Raw genomic sequence first — 25,358 nt, 5'->3', positions numbered from 1 at the left:
TCAGGCCAGTGAGACAGCTCAGCAGGTGAATTTGATCCCCGGAACACACATACAGGTAAAAGGAGAGAACACTACAAAGTAGTCCCCAGACCTCCACACACGTGCGTGTGCACACACTTAACACAGACATCATGCACACATATACACTCACACAATGATAATCAAGCTTTTTGTTGTTGTTGTTTTGAGACGGAGTTTCCCTGTGTACCCTAGGCTATCCTGGATCTCGCTCTGTAGACCAGGCTGGCCTTGAACTCACAGAGATCCACCTGGCTCTGCCTCCCCAGTGCTGGGATTAAAGTTGTGCGCTATGGTCGCCCAGCTAATAATCAAGTTTTTAATCTACAACCAAGAAGAATGATAGAATTAGGATAGTATTGTGTGGAAATCAATCTCTAAGAAAGTAAAGTGTGTAGACAACACTCACTGGAGACTGCTGAGAACCCACAAAGACAAGCAATGGAGCCCTGTGTGCTACACCGTACACAGCCATGTTCTTTATGCTCTATTCCAATGAAACTGTTTACAACACATTTGGACCAATATCAATAAAAAAGAAGCAACGTTAACTGTTAGGCTGGGTGTGGTGCCACACTCCTTTAGTCCAAGAACTCAGGAGACAGAGCAGTCAGATCTCTTAAACTTCAAGAGCAGCCTGATTTGCAAAGTGAGTTCTAAGCTAGCCAAGGGTACGTAGTAAGACCCTGTCTCAAAAAACAAAAACAAAAACTTAATTGTTACCATAGACCATTGATATATCACTTGCCTAGCATATGCAGTACACTGGGTTCAATACCCAGCACTGAAAAAAACAAGCCAACAAGAAAACAGAGCAATAAAAATATTCTATGGTAGCTGGGCGGTGGTGGCGCACACCTTTAATCCCAGCACTTGGGAGGCAGAGGCAGGCGGATCTCTGTGAGTTCGAGGCCAGCCTGGTCTACAGAGCTAGTCCAGAACAGGCTCCAAATCTACAGAGAAACCCTGTCTCAGGGGGGAAAAAAAAGCACTTCCTGCTCCTCCAGAGGACCCAGGTTCTGTTCCCAGCACCCGTGGCAGATGGCTCACAACCAGCTCTAATTTCTCCAGCTCCAGGGAATCTCACATCCTCTTCCGGCCTCCACAGGCAACCACACACGTGTGCTATACATTCACTTCGATACACAAACACAACCATAAAAATAAGATATGTTTTTAAAAGACATAGAAGCAAACTTCTACGGAAAAAAATCAGTTATGAGTCAGACGCTGTTCTCGATTTCCAGGACGTATAAAACAGTTAGAGAAAACTTGGAAAATACAACTCTAACCATCATGAAAGTAGGTGAGAAGTCAAAAAAATCCAATAGCCAGGTATGGCAGAGCATTTAATTCTAGCTCCTTGGAAGACTGAGGCAGGAGAATTCCAAATCTGAGACCAGCCTGTTCAATTTAGTGAAATCTTGTCTCAAAATAAAATAAAGGGGGGAAAAATGTGTAGGAATATAGCTGAGTAGTTGAACGTAGCATGTGGAAGGCCTTGGGTTCAATCTCCAGAACCTCCTTCTATACACATACACACAGAGACACAGACACACAGATACACACACACACAGAGACACACACACACAGAGACACAGACACATACACACACAGACACCCCCCCCACACACACACACACACACATCCACACACACACACACACACACACACACACACACACACACACAGACACAGACACATACACACACACATAGATACAGATACAGATACACACACACACATACACACACACACACACACACACACACACACACACACACACACACACACACACACATAGACACCCACACACACACATACACACACACACACACACACACCCCCACACACACACACACACGCGCGCACACACACACACACACACACACACACACACACACACACACACACACACACACACACACACAGCTCCACAACCAGTCCAACCCACAGCGATCACTCAGTGTGATGAACTTTCATTACAACTCTCTCACAGCACAGAGACGGCACCAAGGACAGGCCTGTGTGCTCAAGAGAAAGGTATTTTCACTTGTTTCTTTTTTTGGGGGGGGGCGGGGGGTTCCAAGGCAGGTCACCAGTCACCCAGGCTGGCCTCTATTGTCTCCAGCTCACTAGCGTTACAGGTGTGACCCCATGTACTTTCACGGCTGTCTCCACTCTCTTACCTACAGCACGGAAATTACAATCTCTACCACCCGGGGCTGTTGAGAGAACTAGCTGATTTTTAGGCTCACTGTGGTCAGCGCTGCCCTCCTCTCTTTTCCCACAGCACTTCACCTCGGCCTCTCTCCGTCACCCCCGTCTGCACATATCATCACATTCCCCCAGAGAACGTTAGTGCAGAAGGAGAGCCCCAGGCGTTCTGGTTCATACCTCACCCAGTGCACTGTCCTTGTCCTGACACATTGCCAGCAGATAGATGGAGGCTTTGCAGACTGCTGGTGGAGGGCACTCGCCCTGGTCCTGCACAGATAAAAGGAAGCTCTGCACGGCCACAGATAACTCTGCCTCAGGGACGAACCTGGTGTCCAAGAAGAGTCTGAGTGAGAAAGGCAGAGCTGCCAGGACAGCGGAGCTTTCCACTCTGCTGGCCCCATCCTCCCTCAATTCAGTGTCCTTCCCCACCATACCCACAGCCTGCTGCTACCGTGCACACACAGTGTGTTGTGTAGACTCCCAAAGCATGTCACACATGTGCAATACAAATGCACTCAAACGCACGTGCATAGATGAAACGTGCATGCATACATACATTCATTACACAGAACTGGGCTACAGATTAAAGCCCCAGGTCTCGCCACCAGCCATCGGCTCCGAGAACTGACCTGTCGTCATGGATGTGAGCCAGGTAGAAGAGGAGCAGGATGCAGTACTGTCTCTGGCGTGCAGCCACCTCCACATACTGGCGATCTGACAGGAAGGCAAGGTTTTCTGGGGTCCTGCTGCTGATCTGGGGCAACCCATGTTGCAGGAACTCAGACACTGCAGAGAGTTCTGGGAGGGAGCAGGGAAGGGAAGGTCACAGAGAGAACACAGGGAAGCGGGTAATGACGCCTGAGAACCACTGCATGTGGAGGCTACACAGGGCACCCAAGGTTAGTACCGAGGGAACTGGAGGTTCCTTACCCTTATGCAGCTCTCGGTCTGTCAGAAGAGACTGAACTTAACATGTAGAAGGATATAGACACCATTCACTCACCCACTCACTCAATCACTCCTCTGATGTCTGTTCACTGAGTGGCCACTCTGGATCAGACTGGGAAACCTCTCAGAGCCCCCCAACCCCCATCCCAAGGGAACGATTGATAAGACAAACAGTTGCAGACAAATGGTCAGTGCCATGTTCCAGTGTGGAAAGAGCAAATCGGGCCACCTAGGGTGGAGAGGGCAACCTTAAGGGGCAGAAAATTATAGAGGATAAGCAGGAAATAGGCAGGGAAGAGAGAGAGAAAAGTCCAAGGGACAGGAAGCAAGGAGTTTGGAGACCCAGAGCCATAGGAGGGCACATTTCTGTTCAGTGTGAACATGTGTGGGGCATCAGGGACTATAGGGTCATGTGGATAATTCACAGGTGACTGCACAAGACTTCATATGCTGCTTAAAGGAACTTGAACATTAGCAGGGCACACTAGTACTTTAGCAGGGGGTGGTGGTGCATGAAGTTCCTGTGACACACTGGCGACACATCAGGATAGCACTCAGGTGGCTGAAGTAGAAAGGAAGACAGCCTGGGCTGCATAGTGAGAGCCTCTCAGAAAAAAAAATCAAGGGCTGGAGAGACGGCTCAGCAGTTGAGAGCACTGGCTGCTCTTCCAGAGGTCCTGAGTTCAATTCCCAGCAACCACATGGTGGCTCACAACCACCTAACGACATCTGGTGCCCTCTTCTGGCCTGCAGGGATACATGCAGGCAGAACACTATCTATAATAAATAAATAAATCTTTTAAAAAAAAAATCAAAACAAAACAAAATAGCAAGAACCATTTGTATGTTCTCCTGGGAGCAGAGATCCTAGTTTTCTTATGGAACTTGTTTTACAAAGAAGCGTAGCAGAGGATTAGAAAATGAAAGGATCTCAGAGCTTGTCAACTTCTGGGCAAGTTACCACATTGCCCTTACTTTCCACATCTCACCAAAGGCCAGTGACCTCTCCCTCACTGTCGGACACCGCTCCCCAGACTGCGAGGACCACAGCTGAAGAGCCGAGGCAGTGAGATGCTAAAACCTCCCACGTAGCTGCTTCAGCCGTGAGTGGAGACAGGTTGGGGCATGAGCGACTAGAAGCAGGTATCCAAGCTGAAGGCCAGCTGAAAGACCACATCCTGCTAAGGCCAAGTCCTAAACACACAGAGGGGACCCCCAAAACAACATGGGAGCCCAGGGAATCAGGTATTCTAATTCCAATTCAGCTCCCTTTCCGCCAACATGCTCCCCAACAGGATGAGTATCCTTGAGCTTCACACATCCGCCTGCCTGCCCTCTCCAGGGATACAAACAGGAAAGGGAAATGAAGCTGTGAGTGTGGGGGTGAGTCGACTGCTCTCCCTGGCTTTCTGAGGTCTGACAAGTGCTCAGTGCCCAAGGGAATGGGTGACAGGGGTTTTCCTTTATTCCGACAAGTGAGGGGATGTAAGAGACCAGCCACGGGGATGTGGTTAAGGACACAGTCTCTGTCACCACAGCAGACTGCTGGGAAACATGCAGCCACGACTGGCCAGTGTCATGAAAGAATCAGGACCCAGGTCATGCTGGAAGGAATGAAATGCTCGCCTGGACGCCCATGTGTCTCAGCACACACACTGTGTGAGAAAGGGAACGGACGGGGGAGACAGGGGAGTGGAGGACGACACAGAATCTTCATCGTGATAAAGGAAGAACAACACTCAACACCAAGCCTCACCCACCAAGACGGGATATGAGTGAGTACATAAAACACTGATCGTCCTATGTTGTACCAAAGGAGAAGTCCAGAATGGAGGAAATTCATAGGAAATAACACTGTGGTCATTGTTTGACCTACCTGTGCCTCTCCGGGCACAGGGGAGAGTTCAGTGAATACTCAACAAAAGAGAAGACTTCTAACACGGGGCCTACCTACGTCCACTGTTCCTCCTGCCTGGGTCCTGCACGCTGTCCTCTGGTCCCCTGTCTGGCATAGCCTCCTCTCTTCTGTCTTCATCCATCCCTTTGCCCACTTTTGTTTCTTTCACAGTGATATCCGTCCCTGACATTGCACCTACTGTATAATGTCTGCCTTTCTCACTGGAAGAGAGCAGGGCTTCCCCCCCCCCCCCCCCCGGCTCTTTCTGCAGCACCAGGAATACACTCTGGCACACCATGTATGCACAAGAACTACTTCATGAATGAATGGAGAAATGGAACAGATGATTCGAGGGACAGAGAGTCCTGGGCTGGATGTAGACCAGCAAAGTGTTGGGACGGGGATGGGGGTGATGCAGAGGAGACAGTTGGGAGAGAGGATTTAGACTAGATAAGTTTCAGGGTCTTTCTCAACTGTCCGGAGTCTAACATCCCAGGAACCTTGGATCCGGCCAGTTTCTCTACTTATTCCCTCCCCTTAGAAATCGTTCTAGAATTCCATCTGGGTAGCTTCCAGCAAAGTGGTCTCATTGTACTGGCTCATTATCCAGCCAACCAGCAAGACTTCCAGACTGCAAAACTGTCATGGGATTCAGATCACTTCATCTCACCTTCTTGGGAAGGTGGTTTTGTCTTCTCGGGAGCTGAGAGGAGACTGAGGCACAGGTAGTGGAGGAAACTGGAACACACCTGATTTAGAGATGAGTGACTTAAAGGGGGAAGAAAGAAGAAAAGAGACAGCATTACTACCTTAGCCCAACACCATGAACCCCAACACGTGCTAAGACATCAGGAGACCCTATGGTGGCTATGAAAAGTGAGTAGTTGGGGGAGGGAACTGGAGAGATGGCTCAGTGGTTGAGGGCATTTGCTGATCTTGCAAAGGACCCAGGTTCGGTTCCCAGAACCCATGATGGACAGCACATAACCACTAGTTCTAAGGGTCCTAATACCCTCCTTTGCCTCCACAGGCACAGCATTCATACAGACAAGTAGGTATGCACATACACATAAAATAAAAATAAAAAATATTTTAAAGTAAATATGGAACCAGCTGCCACATTTGCAATAGGCACCTGGCTCATATGAAATCACTGAAAGCTTCCTCAGAAAATAAGGAAAGCTACCTGTTGTAGAATTTATTTTAAGATGTGTTACATTTGTTTATGCTGTGAAACATTTGTTTAATGATGCAATGAGCCGGGGAAGTGGGGGGTTGGGGATGGCGCACGACTTTAATCCCAGCACTCAGGAGGCAGAGCCAGGTGGATCTCTGTGAGTTCAAGGCCAGCCTGAGATAGAGTTAGTTCCAGGAAAGGTGCAAAGCTACACAGAGAAACCCTGTCTCAAAAAACAATAACAAAAAACAAAAACAAAACAAACAAACAAAAACAAAAAAGGGGGTTGGGGATTTAACTCAGTGGTAGAACACTTGCCTAGCAAGCACAAGGCCCTGGGTCCAGTCCTCAGCTTTAAAAAAAACAAACAAAACAAACAAACAAACAAACAAACAAAAAACAAAGAAAGAAAGGAAAAAAAAATGGAGAAGCCCAGAGGCAAAAGGTAGATAGGATGATTTTAAGAAAAGCTGGCAAGAAACAAGCCAAGCTAAGGCCAGGCATTTATAAGTAATAATAAATCTCTGTGTGTGATTTATTTGGAAGCTGGGTGGTGGGCCCCCAAAGAGCTAAGAGCAAAAAAGTAAAGAAAACAACCAAGAACAGCTACCCAAACCTACAAACAAACAAAAAAGAAAGAAAGAAAAAAGAAAGGAAAAAAGGAAGAGAGAAAAAAATTAAAGAAATGGCTAAGGAGTAGTATAATTGTAAGGAGCTGCCAGACATGGTAGTACATATCTATAATTCCAGCACTCCAAGGCTGAGACAGGAGGATTGCCGCAAAATCCAGCCTGGGGTAGATCATTTGCAAAAAGAAGAAAGGAGAAGAAAGAGAAAGAGGAAAAGGAGAAGGAGGAGAAGGAGCAAGAGAAGGAGAAAGAATACGGACAGGAAGAAAAGGAAAAAGATGTAGAGGAAGAGGAAGAAGAGGAAGAGGAAGAAGAAGAAGAAGAAGAAGAAGAAGAAGAAGAAGAAGAAGAAGAAGAAGAAGAAGACACTGAATTGCAGTTTTGACTTTGAACCCAGACTTATTCCTGAATACTCTCTTGAATGTAGGTGGTTTTTGTTGTTGTTGTTGTTGTTGTTTTTGTTTTGTTGTTGTTTGTTTGTTTTTTTTGAGACAGGGTTTCTCTGTGTAGCTTTGTGCCTTTCCTGGATCTCACTTGGTAGCCCAGGCTGGCCCCGAACTCACAGAGATCTGCCTGGCTCTGCCTCCCAAGTGCTGGGATTAAAGGCATGCGCCACCACCGCCCAGCGAATGTGGGTGTTCTATTCAAAGCTATGGAAGCAGAGCCACATGTGACACTGTGGTCACTTCTAAGCTCTGGACAGTGGCAAATCCCAGATGGGAAGGTACAGAGAGGTGCTCTAGAAAACAAGCAAGACACTGAAACAGTGACATCCACCATGAACAACAATTGATCCTTTGAAATGGCTGGGCTGGCAACAACTACAAGTTGAGAAATATTGTACCCTTTCACCTCTGAGGGCCTCAGTTTCTCCATTTAAATGAGATTACACAAATGATCTCCAAGGGCCTGTGATATTTAGCTTTCACTGTTAAATTGACACCACCTAGACTCTCCTAGAAGAGTCTCAGTGAGAGGCTGTCTACACTGGGTTAGTCGTCAGGCGTATCTTTGAAGACTGTTAAGTTAACTGATGTAGGAAGACTGAGCCCACTGTGGGTGGTACCATTCCTAGGCAGGGGGTCCTGAACTGTGTGAGAATAAAGAATGCAAACAGCGTAAGCAACCAAGCAAGTGAGCATGTGCGCATTCATTTTTCTCTTCCCTTGTCTGTGGGTACGATGGGACGAGCTATTTGAAGGACCTGCCTTCACTTCCCTACTCTGAGCTGAAACAAGCCCTTGCCGCCCCTACGTTGCTTTCACCAGGGTGTTTTATCGCAGCTGCAGAAATGGAACTGGGGCAGAGCCCTTCCAGCTTTTGATGTGACGGCTGCCCACTTACATACGGCCTTTCCATAGCAGATGAAACTCAACTTACTAAAGGACCTCCAGCTCATGTGTCAGTTGCTAGGCAACGCTGACACTGTTTCCAATACACCAGGGTCCCATGACTAACACCAGCCTGACCCTTCCACTTGTCCAGTCAAAAATTTTTCTGGCCCCTTGCTCTTCAGTTGTACCAGGGACCATACATACCTCTGGCCACTGCAGAACCTGGCCTTCAGCTCCAGGGTCAGCCGTATGAATGACGAGTCAGCTTGGGAGAAGTGGGGAGAAGGCAGAGCTGTTTAAACCAGGCTCGTCACAGAAACTTCCAGGTGTTGGTGTCAGAGTACTGGTTTTGTAGCCACGGGGCCTGGCTCAGCAGGCTCTAGCAGTATTAACTTCTGAAACTCTGCTTTGAATATCTGTACCCCATAGGTTGGGGATAAGTACATCTTTTTGTTCGTTTGTTTTTTGAAACAGGATCTCACTGTGAAGCCCTGGCTGTCCCGGAATGTGCTCTAAACCAGGCTGGTCTCGAACTCACAGAGACCCACCTGCCTCTGCCTCCCAACAGTGTGCTGCGCCCCTGTTGGGAATAAGTAGGCCTAACAAATGCTTGCCTCAGGGTAGGAGCTGGATGACCTTCACCTCCTTCCTCTCTCAATTACATTCTCCTATCCCCTGGTACTTTCTACAGGCACCAGGAAAGACGTTGCTGCTTCTACTGTCGTCCGATCTTTGGAGAAAACAATCTAGTTTCAGACTCGACAGAACAGTGGTCGTCACTGCTTATCCCCATCTCTACATGGCCTGTGTGAAGGAGACTGGATCTCACACCACAAACCTGACAACAGCTTCTGTCTTAGCTAGTGCCCCTGGCCCAGGCCAGTCCACCAAAAGACTGGGCTTTCACTCAGAGCACCCACATCAAGTGGCTCACAATTGCCTGTAGCTCCAGCTCCAAGGAGTCCATGCCCTCTTCTGGCTCTATCTGCAATTATGAGCACATACCCTAAACACACACACACACACACACACACACACACAATCTAGATGGATGGATGATAAAAATAGGACGGAATCTCAGCAGACCAATAAACTTAGAGTAAGATTGCGCCCTCAGAAGGCACTTGGAAGTATGTTAAGACCTTTTTCAGTTTTCACAATGACTAATACCCTAGCATCCGGTACTCAAAAATCAGAGATCCTGGGGCTGGAGAGATGATGCAGCAGTAAAGAGCAGATACTGTCCTTGCAGAGAATCTAAGTTCAGTTCTCAACACCATGTCAGGTGACCCCTAACTGCTTATAACTCCAGCTTCAGGGGATCCAACATCTGGCTTCTGCAAACACCTGCACTCACATGCATATAACCCCACCCACCCATATCAACACACCCACCCATATTCGTTACATTCATTTAAATTTTTTATGATTTTTATGATCTTTAAAATAGTTTTGCCATGCAGTGGTGATGCATACATTTAACCCCACACTCAGGGAGGCAGAAGCAGTGGATCTCTGAGTTCAACACCAGCTTGGTCTACAAAGTGAATTCCAGGACAACCAGGGTTACACAGAGAAACCTTGTCTCGAAAACCAAAATTTAATTTAACTTTAATTCATTAATTTAATTTAGTTTTTATTATTTTTTTATAATTTTTTATTACATGTAACTTAAAAATAAATCTTGACCAAAAAGAAAAGAAACCAGAGACCCTAAACATCACTTGCAGTCTCATGGGATATGGTGTATGAAAAAAAATGGGGAAGCCAGGAACAGTGGCGCACACTTTTAATCCCAGCACTCGGGAGGCAGAGGCAGGCGGATCTCTGTGAGTTCAAGGCCAGCCTGGGCTACAGAGTGAATTCTAGGACAGCCAGAGCTATATAGTGAGATCCTGTCTCTCAAAAGAAAGAGGGGGAAGGAGGGAGGAAGGAAGGAAGGTGGAAAGGATTGCGCAGCGAACACTCAAGAGAACCTCCTGGACTTCTAGACAATACCAAAAGCATCAGAAAGTTGGAAGACTGACTTCAATAGCTTTGACTGCCCCGTGATTCTCCTACCACTCAACACTGGGCAGAGGCAAGGATATACAGTTCAACAGACATGCAAATGTCCACTTTAGCTACATCAACAGCTGCTGACGGGGCTCGCCTCCCTGCAGACACCCATGAGGACCCGCCACCTACCAAGCTTCCTGGAGAACTTCACCTTCATGTGGGGAACGATGACAAAGAGGCTGTGCAGAATGGAGAGGAAAACTTCCATCAGGCTGGGATGCGTGGCCTCCTCCGAGAACCTCTGGAAGTAGCAGAAGGGAGAATACATCACAGCACCAGGCCCAAGTCTCCGGAGAAGAAGACATCTTCAGAGATGGGCATCACATCTATCGAGTTCAGATAACCACTTTCCTTTGACCAGCACGAGAAAATCAAGGGATTCTGAAGTCACAAACCTACACCTAAGGATTGACTCTGCCAGTAGATGGTATCAGACACTCACCTCCCTGGCCTCTGCTCTACCCTCTCCCCCCAAATAAGAACAGGAACACCTACCTCCTAGGAGCAGAGAGTTACAACGTACAAGGGCACTTTCTAGGCCATAATGTAGGGTGACACCTTTCTCTCACTACAGTCACAATTTCAATAGTAATAAAGAAGTCAACTGCTTCCACCCCCTCCTCCCCGGCCCTGCAGACACGGTTTCTCTGTGTCGCCCTGGCTGTCCCGGATCTCGCTCTGTAGCCCAGGCTGGCCTCGAACTCACAGAGATCCGCCTGCCTCTGCCTCCCGAGTGCTGGCATTAAAGGCGTGCACCACCGCCGCCTGGCCTTTTTTTTTAATTCATGTGATCCTAGGACAGTCAAGAGACAGACTGATATAGTACCTCAGGATTAAGGTTAAAGGAATCTGTCTTCTATCAAGGCCAAGCGCCATTCAGGGCCTCCACCTCTTTATGTCCGTAGACAGTCACGTTCTCCTCTCTCAGTCTCAGTCCCTATGTGTGAACAGCTGGGACCTTTAAGACATTATTCTTGGACATGCCAGTCCTTTAGTTTTAAAACAAAACATTTAAATACACATATGTTATTATAAAAGTAGCAGCTGGGCGTAGTGGCGCATGTCTTTAATCCCAACACTGAAAAGCAAAGGCAAGTAGATCTCTACAAGTTAGAGGCCAGCCTGGTCTATGGAGCAAGTTCCAGGCCTGCCAGAACTACACAGTGAGACTGTCTCAAAAACACAAAGCTAGGGCTGGAGAGATGGCTCAGAGGTTAAGAGCACTGGCTGTTCTTGCAGTGGACCTGAGTTCAATTCCCAGCACCCACATGGTGGCTCACAACCATCTGTAATGAGATCTGGTGCCCTCTTCTGGCCTGCAGGTGTAAATGAAGACAGAATACTGTATACATAAGCAATAAATAAATCTTTTAAAAAAAAAAAACCACAAAGCCAAATAATAATAAGTACACACTTATTAAAGAAAAATGTACAAAATAAAGGAAAGTAGACAGCAGGAATAATATAATAATTCTGTAATCTACCTTGACTAACAAGGGAATCTTGACAGGCTCACAGGATGCTCAAACCCTCAGGAGAGGATTCTGGGTGACGCCAAAGCCAACCACTCTGCCCTATCACCTTAATCCCAGGTCAACTATAAACAAAGCTCTGTGGGACCAGGTCTCATTTCAGACTCGTATCTCTGACTTGTGGAACATGCATGTCCTTACTGCAGCGAGGATCATAGATATTCATTGTTACTAACCATTCAGGGGGGAAGAAAACAAGAAAAGCTATAAATATAAAATTTATCTAAAACATAAAAACATGCCCTTTCTCTCTACATAGCTCTGGCTGTCCTGGAACTCACTATATAGACTGGGCTGGTCTCAAAATCACAGAGTTCCACCTGCCTCTGCCTCCCAAATGCTGGGATTGAATGTGTGCACCACCAGGCCTGGCACATGCTTTCTAACAGTAGAAGAGCATTATTTAAAAATTAAGGAGTATAGTTTAGTAACAGACACCTGCTAGCATGTGTAAGGTCTGAGGCAGGGGAGCGATATTAGGGGAAATTCTAATATCCTCCTTCCATGGCCACAGGGATAAAATTACACAAGTACCACATTACAAACACCACCTGCATATTATTTTTGTTGTTACTCATTTCAATGTTCTCTTCAGATGAATCTATTAGTTTTATAATGAAACACACTGTCTTTTTACAACCAAAGTAAAGGTGGTTGCAAAAATAACATGGCTAAGGGCCCGTGGGCCAGCAGTCTAGGTCCCCCCGAGGTCCATGCTGCCTGTGGAGAAGAGCCTACCATCATCATAGGTATACACTGGGAGTCACAGGCACTGAGAAGAAATTCTGAGAAGGCCTCCAATGTGTCTTCCTTCTCTGCACTGGGAGCTGTGAAGGGATTCTCCTGGGCGGAAGGCTCACCTTGGAATTCTACAGCCAACCTGAGGAATCAGTATGTATGCTTATTAACACCCATGCACCATAAGAGAGGATGTACCCTCTTGGACTGAGCTCAGAATTTGGGGAAAGTATTCCCACCTTCAGATGGGAGCAATTTTAAGAGTTCTCAATGAGAATTTCAGGGCTTTAATTAGCCCTCAAAGTCTCTGCTGCCCCATCACATATGGCTCCCTGTGTTTACCCCCTGAGCATCTCATGCAATCTGCTGATACACGTCTCTTTGCCTTTCCCAATGCTCCTCTCCCTATAACACTTTCCTTGGATTCTACACAACTTAGAGAATTCACGTACATACTCAAAAGTGTTCCTTCCCTCACAGACTATGAGCTCCCTGTTGGCAGGAATCATTCTGACTTATCTTTCTATCCCACAGATGTGACAAACATCTGTTTATGTGAAGTGTTCGGAGAAGAGTGACAGACAGCGTTAGGCTAGTTTCAGGGAGGAACAAAAGTTAATAAGGCATAACTTCATGGGGGCTGGAGAGATGGCTCAAGTGGTTAAGAGCTGTCCTTCCAGAGGTTCAATTCCCAGCACCCATGTGGTGGCTGACAACCTTCTGTAACTCCAGTTCCAGGAAGGGATCTGTTTCTCTCTCAAGACAGGGTTTTTCTGTGTATTCCTGGCTGTCCTCGAACTCAGAGATCTACCTCTGCCTCCCAGATGCTGTGCTTAAAGGCTAACATCACCATCTCCTGACTTGATACCCTCTCTTAGCTACTGTGGGCAACACATGGACATGGTACACATACATACATTCAAGCAAAACACCCACACACATAAAATGAAAATAAATAAAGCTTAAAAGATGTTTTTAAAATAAACTCATGGTACAGTAGCAGAAGCATCACCAGGATGCTTTGGGGAAATCTAGAACCATCCAGCCTCTAGCTACCCATCCTGAAACCTCCTCCACATACCCCAAGCCCAGCCAAAGTCCTTTCACGGTTCTGGGGAGCCACCGAGGCCACGTGCTGCTTTGTCCTTTGCCTAAGCTGCCAGCCCCTACTCTCCAGCCTCAGGCTGCAGAGGGCCCTTACCTGCAGGCATTCCTAAAGCCCTCCAGAGTGCTCAGGAGGAATTTCCCCTTTCGAAGGGTGGCCTTCTGTGAGTTTCTACTGCCAGCATGGCCCTGGGATGAGGAGAGGAGGGGAGTTCATGAGTCACACACCCACTCCCTGTGCCAGCCTAGGTCTGGATGCCATAGACCTCTCCCTCCCTCACCGCAGCCTGCCCTTTGCATGTATCTAACTTTCCAAGGATCTTATGTATGTCCTCACAAATCTGAGTAGCTCGTTTAAAAATAGCAGAGGGGGTAACTTTAACCCCATGTGCCTAAAACCTCAAGAATGGCTCTTGGTCTAGTATATACAGAAAGCTGTCAGAGCCGGTGAAAAAGAGCCTAAGTAGCTATAATGTCCATATTGTTGCTTAATAACACAAGAAAATCCTCACCCCAGCAGGGCTGAGAACTATAATCCTGGAAAACATAACACATAAGTCTAGGAACCGCCGGGCGGTGGTGCCGCATAACTTTAATCCCAGCACTCAGGAGGCAGAGGCAGGCGGATCTCTGTGAGTTCGAGGCCAGTCTGGTCTACAGAGTGAGATCCAGGAAAGGCACCAAAACTACACAAAGAAACCCTGCTTCGAAAAACAAACAAACAAACAAAAAAAACAAACAAAAAAAATCTAGGAACCATTAAAAGCCAGTAATTACAACATAGTACATATCAGTCCGATTCTAAGATCCTAAAGCATCTGGCATTTGATAATGCTGTGAGAATCCTTACCACACCTACAACGTCAGCCTAGGAATGTGGCTTAACGTGGAGTACTTGTCTTTTACTCATGAAGCCCTGGGTTTGATTCCCAGCAGCACAAAAATAAACAAACAAGTCACCAAACAACAGAACAAGAAAAAGGAAGTAATTAACAACACTCGCATAGTAGTTAAATTATTTTGAGACATTATGTAGCCGAGGCTAGCTTCGAACTCTTCAATCCTCCTACCTCAGCCTCCTGAATATAAGGGTTATAGGTATGAGCCCTGCTTGCCAAGGTACGTGGAAATTTTGGTCTTTAGAGAGAAGTGTTTAATCCTTGCGGCTTCAGTTTCTTCATCCTCAATCAAAGTGGAGATAGTCACCCTTAAGCCCATAAACTGGTGCAGGAGATGAGATGATGATGTACCAGTAGCTTTCTAAAAACAAACTGGAGAGCTGGAGATACAGCTCAGTGGTAAAGTGCTTGCCTAGCATATGCAAGGCCCTAGGTTCAATGCCCAGTATTACAAAATAAAAGAATCGAATAAATTGATAGGTGTGGTGATGCGTGCTTACAGTCTCATGGCAGAGAAACAAGACAGACATTAGAGCAGGGCTCCAGAAGCAGTTCACTCACCAGGGGCCTCCTGTTCAGAGGGGTCTGGGAAAACTCCATACATCGACTCAGCATGGCTTCAAGCAAGGCCCGAAGTGCTCTGTATTGCACAGGTAGAGAGCTCTGATGGTCCTTCCTACAACCACGAGGACAAGAAGAAGCTCAGAGAGGTGAGATCGCCCTAAAATCCACACACAGCTTCTGTACACGCTTACCCTCTGCACTCACCGGTTTCCTCTGTGGAAGGAAGAGAACAGCAGAGAACATCACAGAATGACTCTGGGGATCATGTTAGGCAAATCAACAAAGGGGGTAAGAGGGAAGGCCGGGGTACAAAAAGGGACATACCTTCTGACACACTTCTTTTTCTTTAATGAGCTGTTAGCAGAAGGAAGGGGCCACCCTGCAGTGTGGGTCTTCCTACCTACATCAATCGAGACCGTCAGAACAGTTCTTGGGTGAGGCTTCCTATTCAGGTGACTCTAATTTCTGGCAAGTTGACGTTAAACCAACCACCATACTTAGGATATTATGATCATTTGTAATTCAATTGTGTATAGTTGTTTTTTGTCTTTTTGTTTGTTTGTTTTGATTTTGGTTTTTGGTTTTTTGAGACAGGGTTTCTCCGTGTAGCCCAGGGTGTCCTGGAACTCATTTTGTAGACCAGGCTGGCCTCAAACTCAGAGCTCTGCCTGCCTCTGCCTCCCAAGTGCTAGGATTAAAGGAGTGTGCCACCAGCACTGGGCTCAATTGCATAGTTCTTGAGTGTGAACTTTGTAGACAACAATGTCTTGTCCTAATGATGGAAAATTGGACTGACCTGCAAATCTAACATCTTAGGAAGAATCTTGCCTTGTCTCAGCTTGTCGGTGGTTGCCAGCAATCTTTGGCATTTCTTGGCGTTGCTCTAATTTCTGCCCATCTTCACAATGGTATCTTCCCCCTCCTCTTACCCATGTCAACATGTGTCTAAATCACCCCCTTTGAAAGTTGGATTGATTTTTATATGTGAATGTTTTGGTTGCATGTATTTATGTGCACAATATGTGGGGCCTGGTAACCTTGGGTGTCAGGAGAGGATATCAGGTCCCCTAGAACTGCGGTTACAGACAGTTGTGAGCCGCCATGTGGGTGCTGGGAAGTGAACCTGGGTCCTCTGCAAGAGCAGCCAGTGCTCTTAACCTATGAGCCATCTCTACAACCCCAGGCCTCTACCCCAACCTTTTTGAAACAGGATCTTACTCTTAGTTTGGACTGACTCAGAATTCACTATGTAGCTAACCCAAAACTCTCAGAAATTCTCTTGTCTCAGACTCCCAAGTACTGAGATTACAGGCATTGCCATCAGTTCTGGATTTTTTGTTTGTTTGTTTTTGGTTTTTTGGTTTGTTTGTTTTTTTTTTATTTTTGAGACAGGGTTTCTCCGTGTAGCTTTGCACCTCCCTGGAACTCACTCTGTAGCCCAGGCTGGCCTCGAACTCACAGAGACCCACCTGCCTCTGCCTCCCGAGTGCTGGGATTAAAGGCGTGCACCACCGCCTGGCTATGTTTTGTTTTTTGAGAAGGTGTCTCAAGTAGACTTCAAACTCTCCCTATGTAGCCTAAGATGGTCCTGCACTCTTGATCTTCCTGGCTCCACCACCCAAGCGCTAGGATTACAGGTCAACGCCACCACTGCAGCTTAAAATATAGACAGTAGTCACTGAATTCACAACCCCTGCTTTATCTTAACTTGACAATATCCACGAAGCTCTATGTCTTAAGACATACTCACAGGTTCTACATAGACATGACATTGGGAAGACTCCATAAAACTCAGTATAACGCCAGTGGTGGTGGCACACGCCTTTAATCCCAGCACTCGGGAGGCAGAGGCAGGTGGATCTCTGTGAGTTCGAGGCCAGCCTGGTCTACAGAACGAGATCCAGGACAGGCACCAAACTACACAGAGAAACCCTGTCTTGGGGTGAAAACTCAGTATAGTAACTAGGGAACATTCTATGATCTCTCTTCCTTGGGTTCTTTTCGAACATTGAGTGATCTGTTTGGCCTTCTAGTAAATTCTCAGTCAGTTTAGGCTTGCCTTCTCCTTCATTTCTGGAAACCTTCTGTTTGGTTTTTGTTTTGTTTTTCGAGGCAGGAGTTCCCTGTACAGCTCTGGCTGCACTGGAACTCACTCTGTAGACCAGGCTGACTCTGAACTCAGAGATCCGCCTGCCTCTGCCTCCCGAGTGCTGGGATTAAAGGTGTGCGCCACCACCGCCTGGCCTTTGCTTTGTTTTTTGAGACATTGTCTTCGTCTGTTGCACAGACCATTTCTTTAAAAATCATTGACTGTCGTGTGTGACACATGTGTGCGTAGGAATGTCAGCGGAGTGTGGTGGTCAGAGGACAGCTCTCAGGAGTGAGTTCTCTCCTTGCAACACGGTTTTCCGGGGACTGAACCCCGGCCCTCAGGCCTATGCAGCTTGTGCTTTGATCCACAGAGCCATCCTGCCAGCCCATGCAGATGGGTTTTCACTAACCTCAAGCAACCTTCCTGCCTCAGCCCCCAAGTGGATTACAGGGGTGTGCCACCATGTAAATCTTAGACCTCTAACTTTTTTCCTACAGTGATCATCAAGGCCCGGGTCCATTCATTACATTTGTTGGTTGCTGTTTGTTTGTTTGTTTGTTTGTTCGTTTGTTTGTGGGCACCTCACTTTGTTCATTCTCTCTTCTAGCTGTGTTTCCCAGAGCCCCCGAACCCTTCCATCTCAGAGGGACCACTGCAGTCGACACTCTGGGGGACAGAGTCAATCCCTCAGCATCATGCAAATACTGAAATCGTAAGGACTCGCTCGCCTCCCTTCCCAACTCTCTCTGAAATTCGGACCAAACAGCTTTGCTGGTGCTGCTCACTTCTTGTAGCCTGCTAACAGAGCTAAGGGCTGCATGCCCACTCACACATACACACACACACACACACACACACACACACACACACACACACACCCACACACACACCCCACACATTGTGCTTCCAACCCTATCTTTCCACAACCTGCATTCCCTCATGCCTCCCTAGCACAGCTCAAATGCCACCACCTGCTTGAAAGCCGCTTCCTGCCTCTCAGAAGCACAGGCCTCCTGTGGGGGACTTCTGCCTTCTCCCTCTCCCTCTGTCTACGCCTCGGGCACCATGTGGGTTTACTCATCTCATCCACCCTGGGATTCATGCTCCAGATTTAGAGATTCAAATCCAAGGAACCACAAAAGGAAAGAGAGATAGGCTCAAGTTATTGTAATGTAAATGTTATTTTTTTTTTGTTTCAATTTTTAGAACCACCCTGGAGTCAAATCACAAAGATTTAAATATAAGGAAGAAACTATAAATATTAACAACCTTTACAATATAAAAATAAAGTCACAGCTAACTGACCTTGAAAAGTAGACGAGAGGGCTTGGTGGGGGCTGATAGAATGAGAAGCAACAAATATTGCCTCACAAACCACAGATGGCTGATCGAGGCGGGACATGCTCTCATAATCCCAGCGCTCCGAAGGCTGAGGCAGGATGCTAAGCAATTCAAGGTCATCATCTGCTACACAGCAACTCTGAGGCCAGCCTGGACTACACCAGACATTTCCCCAGAAAGAACCAAACAGAAGCCGGGTGTGGTGGCAAAAGCCTTTCAATCTAGCACTCAGGAGGCAGAGGCAAGAGGATCTCTGTGAGTTCAAAACCTGGTCGACACTGTGAGTTCCAGGACAGCCAGGGCTGTATAGAAAAACCCTGTCTCAAGTTTTTAAAAAAAAGGAGGAGGAGGAAGGGAAGGAGGAAGGGACTAAAGAAATCAGGTGTGGGGCTCAGGCCTAATCCTAACACTTAAAAAGCAGAGATAGAAAAATTATTATGTGAAGTCAACCTGGGGTACAGAGTGAATTTTTAGGCCAGACTGGGCTACCCTAGGAGACCCAGTCTCGACAAAACAACAGTAACAACAAATAACAGTGAGGACAGTGATACAAGAAAGCATCCCTAGAAGCTCCCTGGCCTCCACAGGCCCTCAGGCATGCTCAGTTCAGCCTCTCACCTCTCACCTCTCACCTCAGAAAAGCTGAAATGGCCCTCAGAGCATCCTCGGCTACGTCTAACACGGGGCTGCTCACCGCCTCCTGGAGGGCACGGCTGGCATCTCTGCACATGGCTGAACTTGTGAACAGCCTGATCTCTTCCGGCTGCCTAAGAAATGGTAGATGAGAAACGAGTGAATGAATCATCCCCGGCCCCACCAGGAATAAATGTTCCCCTCTCCTTTTCCAGTTCCACCCCCACGTCTCTGCTTACCGAGTCAGAATTTCAGCAAAGAGCAGCAGGCCCTGCTTATGCAGTTCCGTGTTGGTCATCTGCAGGCTTCCCTGGAGGCTCCTCACCACCGCCTCAATCCCTACCTCGGGAAAACAGACCACAGACAAGGGGTCAGTGCTCTGTGGCTCTTCCATGAACCACCCAGGAGGAGTGATATATTCTAAACAGAACCCACAAGCTATAGGACCCTCGTGAAATGGCCCTGGCAAGGTTGAACTGATGCCATAAGACGGGACTACATATAGTGCTCAGTGATAGGATGCTTGCCTCGTGCTAAAGGCCTGGGCTCAAGCACCAGCATGGCGGGGTGGGGGTGGGGGGAGACCTAAGCACACGCCCTCATCTACTTAATTCTGTTTCCTCTACATCCACACAGACTCAAGCATGTGAGGGATTTACTGACCCCTACTGAGTCACATCTTTCCCACTTAGCACACTCCCTTCCTCCTAGAAGAATTAGGCCCAGCCTCTGCTCCTCCAGAAAGCCCCCCATCTCCATCCAGGAAGAGCTATGAAACACCCCCCACCTCCATCCCACAGCCCCTTTTTGCTTCTGTTTAGGGGACTTTGAATTAACTTGTATTAAAATTGCCTATTCACACCTCTCTTCCTTTTGTGGGAGCAGAGACCATGCTATATGTATTTCTAAACTTCCCGGTCCCAGTCTGGTACCCAACATAGATGAGAAACAGATACAAAAATTGGCTGGGCGGTGCTGGTGCATGCCTTTAACCCCAGCATTCAAGAGGCCAAGGTAGGCAGATCTCTGAGTTCGAGGCCAGCCTGGTCTGCTGTGAGTGAGTGAGTTCTAGGACAGCCAAGGTTACACAGAAAAATGCTGTCTCAAAAAAACCAGAAAGAAAAAGAAAACGCCCCCACAGGCTTGTGTACAGGTAATCTGGATGGAGGTATTTTCTCAGTTGAGTCCCCTCTTCCCAAATGCTAGTTTGTGCCAAGTTGACAAAAAAAAAAAAAAAAAAAAATCTAACCAAGAAAAGCTGGAGTTGCAAATGGTTGTGAGCTGTGCATGGGTCTTCTGGAAGAGAGCACACACTGTTAACTACTGAGCATCTCTCCAGCCACCAAATCTCTTTTCGCTCAGCTCCACCAAAGGCCCCTTCTCTCCCTCCCAGGCCAGCCCCATTGTGTCCTACTCAAACTGGACTCTCTGAGCAGAGGAGACAAGGTGAAGTCAATGGGCAGAGTGACTGGAGGGCCCTATTTGACCAACAGGTCAGCAATGTAGCTGCCCAGTCTAGTTAGGTGACAGCCTGAGTCCCAGTGCTAGGCACTGTCCCACTGGGTGAGCATGGCTGGTCTTGACTCCCAAAGCCAAAAGGAGACACCTCACCAGCTCCTTCTCTCCAGATGGGGCTCAGAGAAAAGGGCCAGCACAAAGTCACACACACTCAACAGACAAGACATTGGTCCCCGCTCAAGTAGAGACTTCTCCATAGCACTTGGGACAGATAGCATGGGTCATGTCAGCCCAGCCAGCCCGGCCAGAGCCTATCAGAGTCACATTCCCAAGCCAAGGTCTTCTACAGGCCAGAGCCATAGTGACCAGACTACCAACAGAAATTCAGAGAGGTCCAGTGACTTATTCAGTGTCACACAGCATCCAAAATGTTCTCCTGTCACCTGCCAAGATAGGCCTCTGACCTTGTCCTGCTGTCTCCCTGGTCCTCTAGCCTTCTCTTCCTCAAAAGCTCAAACCTCAGCCAGGCATGGAGGTATCCACACCAAAGGCTTACCTTCCTTGGAAAGCCTCACAGAGCTGGGCAGTAGTGGCACACGCCTTTAATCCTAGCACTGGGTAGGATCTCTGTGAGTTCAAGGCCAGCCTGGTCTACAGAGCGAGATCCAGGACAGGGCTACACAGAGAAACAAACAAAAAAACAAAAACAAAAAAAAGAAGGAAAGCAAAAGAAAGAGAAGGAAGCCCAGCATGTGGGAGAGGTTTTTATGTGACAGTGTCTCACCCTGTAGCCCAGGAGTTCTTGAACTCCTGATCTTCCTGCTTCCTCCTCCCAAGTGCTGGGATTAAAGGTGTGAGCCACCACCACCTGGCCTCTACGGTTAACTAGTGCTTTAGCTCTGCACTCTGATCTCCCAACAAGGTTTCTTTGTTAGAGCACACACAAAATATCGCCACAGTGCTTGATGTGAAGCTAGAATTCATTAAGCGGCTAGTAAGACTGCCCTTCCCTTGTGGGAGAGTCTCAGCGGCCTAGAGGTCAACGTTTACTCGTGGAATGAGTCTGAGCCCCCTAATGTGGATGCCAGCCCCTCCACCGACTCTGTAGCCGATACCCAACCTTGAACTGTTGTCCATGCACCCGGAGTCGGCGCAGGGCCCACACTACCAACCGTACACGGTGTAGCACTTGGAAAAGAAGAGCGGGTCTTCGGCCAGGAGAATCAAGCAGTTGTAGCTGGACCACACAAGCACTTCGCTGGAGGACGAAAGATGCTCAAAGAGGAACTCTGGCCAAGGAAGGAGACAGTAATGACAGCTAGAGGCCCTGGTCCTGTCTGCCCACACACCCGTCTCCATCAGAAACTGCCGATTCACAGATAGACCTTCAAAGTGATCTCAGGGTCACAAAGGTCTTTTTTAACAGATGGGTAAACCGAGGACCAGAAAAAGCCACGGGAACAGCGAAGGCCATCTCTGCTCGGCAGACTGGAACTTCAGGTTTTCAAACTCTCAGGAAGAGCAGGTGGGCACCATCATCGCAATTTGGAAATGGGGAGCTTTGAGAATCAGTCTCCACTACACATCACATCTCTGCCAATGACTACTCTCGTTGATCTGGAGTATCATTTTCCTTCCCGTCAACTGTCATTTACAACCCTTCAAAGTTGAATGCGTCCCGCATTCCCCCGCTTCCTCTGTCAAAAAAGGTGAATCTACTCACACTGGTCTGGTGAGTACTGTGTAATTGTCTCCATGTATATAAGTTTGTATCTTTTCTAGGAAAAACCAGTTTTCCTAAACCATAAAATAATGATGGGCTGGGCTGGAGGGATGGCTCAGAGGTGAAGAGCACCGACTGCTCTTCCAGAGGTCCTGAGTTCAATTCCCAGAACCCACATGGTGGCTCACAACCATCTGTAATGAGATCTGGTGCCCTCTTCTGCTATATACATAATAAATAAATCTTTAAAAAAAATAATAATGATGGGCTGGAGTGCAGCTTTGTGACCCTGAACCACAAAAAGTAAAATAACCAAGACAGGCACCAAAATATCTGACATCTACAATAATCACAAGGCTTATTTCCTGGCCCCTCAAAGCTCCAAGACGGACATTTGCCTTTCTTGTCTCGGGTCTTCCTGCCACTCCCTGAAGGTCGAATGAAGGACAAACATCAGTAAGAAACTGCTCAAGTCCACCAGACATTAGGAAGTCTGCTTCACAGACAACTGATCTTAGCCCTGCCCCGTCCCTCCAGGGTGAGTTATCAGAGATCTTCTGACAGAGCTGCTGCTGCTGCTGCTGCTGGCTTACAGTTCTGGTCACAATTCTCGAGGCCCCAGAGAGGAAGATTAGTGCTTTCCCATACCTGGGATGTCAGCGTGAATGAAGGCAACAGCGTGCTTTGCAGGGGAGTGGACCAGCACTGCAGTTATGCAGTGGGAGCTAGCCACCTGCAGGATCTCGTCTCTGGACAACAGAAACTGGAAAAACAGTGAAAAGTGTCCCAGTCACATCCACAAGACCAGAGGCCCCAACCTAAGTGGCTCAGGCAGAGGCCCAAATCATCAGAGCTCCCATGTCATAGTACCTGGCAACAGAGGAACAATTGTAGATTGTGGAAATGAGTCTCTGACTAACACAGTGAAAAACAGAACTGAAAACCCACCAGTGACAATTCTCAAAGGAACACCAACTCAGAAACAGGGATTCATTAGCAAAAGCTCCTCTCTGGCTTGGGCATTTGCTACGGTCACGTGACGCAAGGAGAAAAGATTCCACCACTCTGGTCTTCGCTTTTCTGAGTGTGTCAAAGAGAGTAAATGTAAGTAGCCTAAAGCTATTGCTCTTGGGGAGACCTGTCTGCAAAACTGAACTTCAGGAGCTGGAGAGATGGCTCAGCAGTTAAGAACACTGGCTGCTCTTCCAAAGGTCCTGAGTTCAATTCCCAGTAACCACATGGTGGCTCACAACCACCTGTGTTGAGATCTGATGCCCTCTTCTGGTCTGCAGGCATACTTGCAGACAGAACATTATACATAATAAATAAATCTTAAAAAAAAAAAAAAAAAAAAACAACAACAAAAACAACAACAACCTGAGCCCTGAGCCGGGCAGTGGTGGCGCACGCCTGTAATCCCAGCACTCGGGAGGCAGAGCCAGGAGGATCTCTGTGAGTTCGAGGCCAGCCTGGGCTACAGAGTGAGTTCCAGGAAAGGTGCAAAGCTACACAGAGAAACCCTGTCTCGAAAAACCAAAAACAACAACAACAACAAAACCCCTGAACTTCGGCTGGGTTTGGAACTCGGGTTTTCTGGAGGGTCCCTCTCGTGCCAGAACCAATGAGAGTAACTACGACTAAACCATGTGAACATGTGTCTGCTGAGCTGCTGCTGTCCTTCCGGGAGCCTCTGGGCTTAGGGGAGGCAGAGGGTACCTTCGTGACCACCCTGCTCCAGGCAAAACTCTAGAGTATAAAGACCCCCCTCAGCAGGCAACATTTCCCAGCTGTTTCCACAGTGAACTGTTGGAGGAACTACAACACCCTGGGAGAGGACTCTAGAAAGCCCTGTCCAGTTTCCCTTGGGCCTCCCCACAGGTGCCTTTGCCTCTTCTATTTTGTCTTGTAGCCTTTCAGTGAAGAAGTTGTTGCCATATAACTAAACACTCAGTCCAGTCTGACGAGCCCTCTCTGCAGACCAGCAAATTCCAAGCCACACAGATGAGAAGAGGCAACGCCAAGGTAGGAATTCAGGTCGGACAACTGTAAATTTAGAGGTCTTCCCACAACATCAAAACTTGGTTGTTTTGAGGGAGGCTGTTTTTGATTTTGCTTTGTTCTTTAAGAGTTTGGGGGGTGGTTTGTTTTTGGTTTTTGGATTACTGCTATTGTTGTTGTTTTGAGAGAGGATCTCATGTGGCCCAGATAATCTTGCGTTCCTGACTCTCCTGCCACACATGCTAAGCCACATGCTGTACAACTGAGCTCCAATCCCTGGCCCACCACTACCTTTTTGAGCACCAAAGGCAGAGAGGTCTCTCTTGATGGCCGCTCAACAATCTCAGCATTCTCCACCAGCACAGACTTGTTCATGATCACGGACACGAAGAGATCGTACTTCAGCAACTGCCTTAGTAAACCTAGGATGCAGAGGGTTTGGGTGAGGTCAGGGCACCAGAGTCCTCCCAAGAGGGCCCCTCAGACCTTACGAGAGACTTCTTCAGGTCTCCTTAGGCATCAGTTTGCTTTCTGCAACCTAGCTTTCTTCCACAAGCACCTAAGAACCTACTAACTATAAGGTCTACGAGTATGGGAATTTGATTGTGTCCTGGTCTGCTGCGATAAAACTCTGAACAAAAGCAACCTGGGGAAGAAAGGGCTCATTTGTTTTATACTTCTACGTCAGAGTCCACTGTTGAGGAAAGTCAGGGTAAGAACTCAAGCAAGAGGATTGGGAACTTAGCTCAGTGGTAGAGTGCTTGCCTAGCAAGCACAAGGCCCTGGGTTCGGTCCTCAGCTCAGGCAAAAAGAAAAAAAAAAGAACTCAAGCAGGACCAAAGTTAGGAGCCATATAGGATGCTGCTCCCTGGGCTTGCTTTGCAGGGTTTTCTCAGCTTGCTTTCTCCTATAGCCCAGGTCCACCTACTCAGAGGTGGCACCGCCCACGGTGGCCATCTGTAACTCCAGTTCAAGGGGATCTGATCCCCTCTTCC

The 25,358-nt window shown here is 47.6% G+C and overlaps 1 protein-coding gene across 1 annotated transcript in view; it reads right to left on the bottom strand.

The window, feature by feature from the left end:
- The window catches only part of Mei1 (meiotic double-stranded break formation protein 1), a 66,566-nt gene that overhangs the window by 24,037 nt on the left and 17,171 nt on the right, over positions 1-25,358 (bottom strand). Inside the window, exons 7-19 of the mRNA XM_036208431.1 lie at positions 24,655-24,785; positions 23,014-23,128; positions 21,815-21,931; positions 19,424-19,523; positions 19,184-19,318; positions 15,116-15,230; positions 13,753-13,844; positions 12,552-12,693; positions 10,411-10,522; positions 8,428-8,488; positions 5,754-5,851; positions 2,868-3,036; positions 2,416-2,563 (exon numbers count right to left, since the gene is read on the bottom strand). Coding sequence (XP_036064324.1) covers positions 2,416-2,563; positions 2,868-3,036; positions 5,754-5,851; positions 8,428-8,488; positions 10,411-10,522; positions 12,552-12,693; positions 13,753-13,844; positions 15,116-15,230; positions 19,184-19,318; positions 19,424-19,523; positions 21,815-21,931; positions 23,014-23,128; positions 24,655-24,785 — 1,535 coding nt within the window. The remainder of the gene's footprint in view (positions 1-2,415; positions 2,564-2,867; positions 3,037-5,753; positions 5,852-8,427; positions 8,489-10,410; positions 10,523-12,551; positions 12,694-13,752; positions 13,845-15,115; positions 15,231-19,183; positions 19,319-19,423; positions 19,524-21,814; positions 21,932-23,013; positions 23,129-24,654; positions 24,786-25,358) is intronic.

The sequence above is a fragment of the Onychomys torridus genome, chromosome 16, assembly GCF_903995425.1.
Source record: "Onychomys torridus chromosome 16, mOncTor1.1, whole genome shotgun sequence".
NCBI classification, from domain to species: domain Eukaryota; kingdom Metazoa; phylum Chordata; class Mammalia; order Rodentia; family Cricetidae; genus Onychomys; species Onychomys torridus.
The sequence above is the reverse complement of the archived record's forward strand: the minus strand, read 5'-3'. Positions and strand labels throughout refer to the sequence as shown.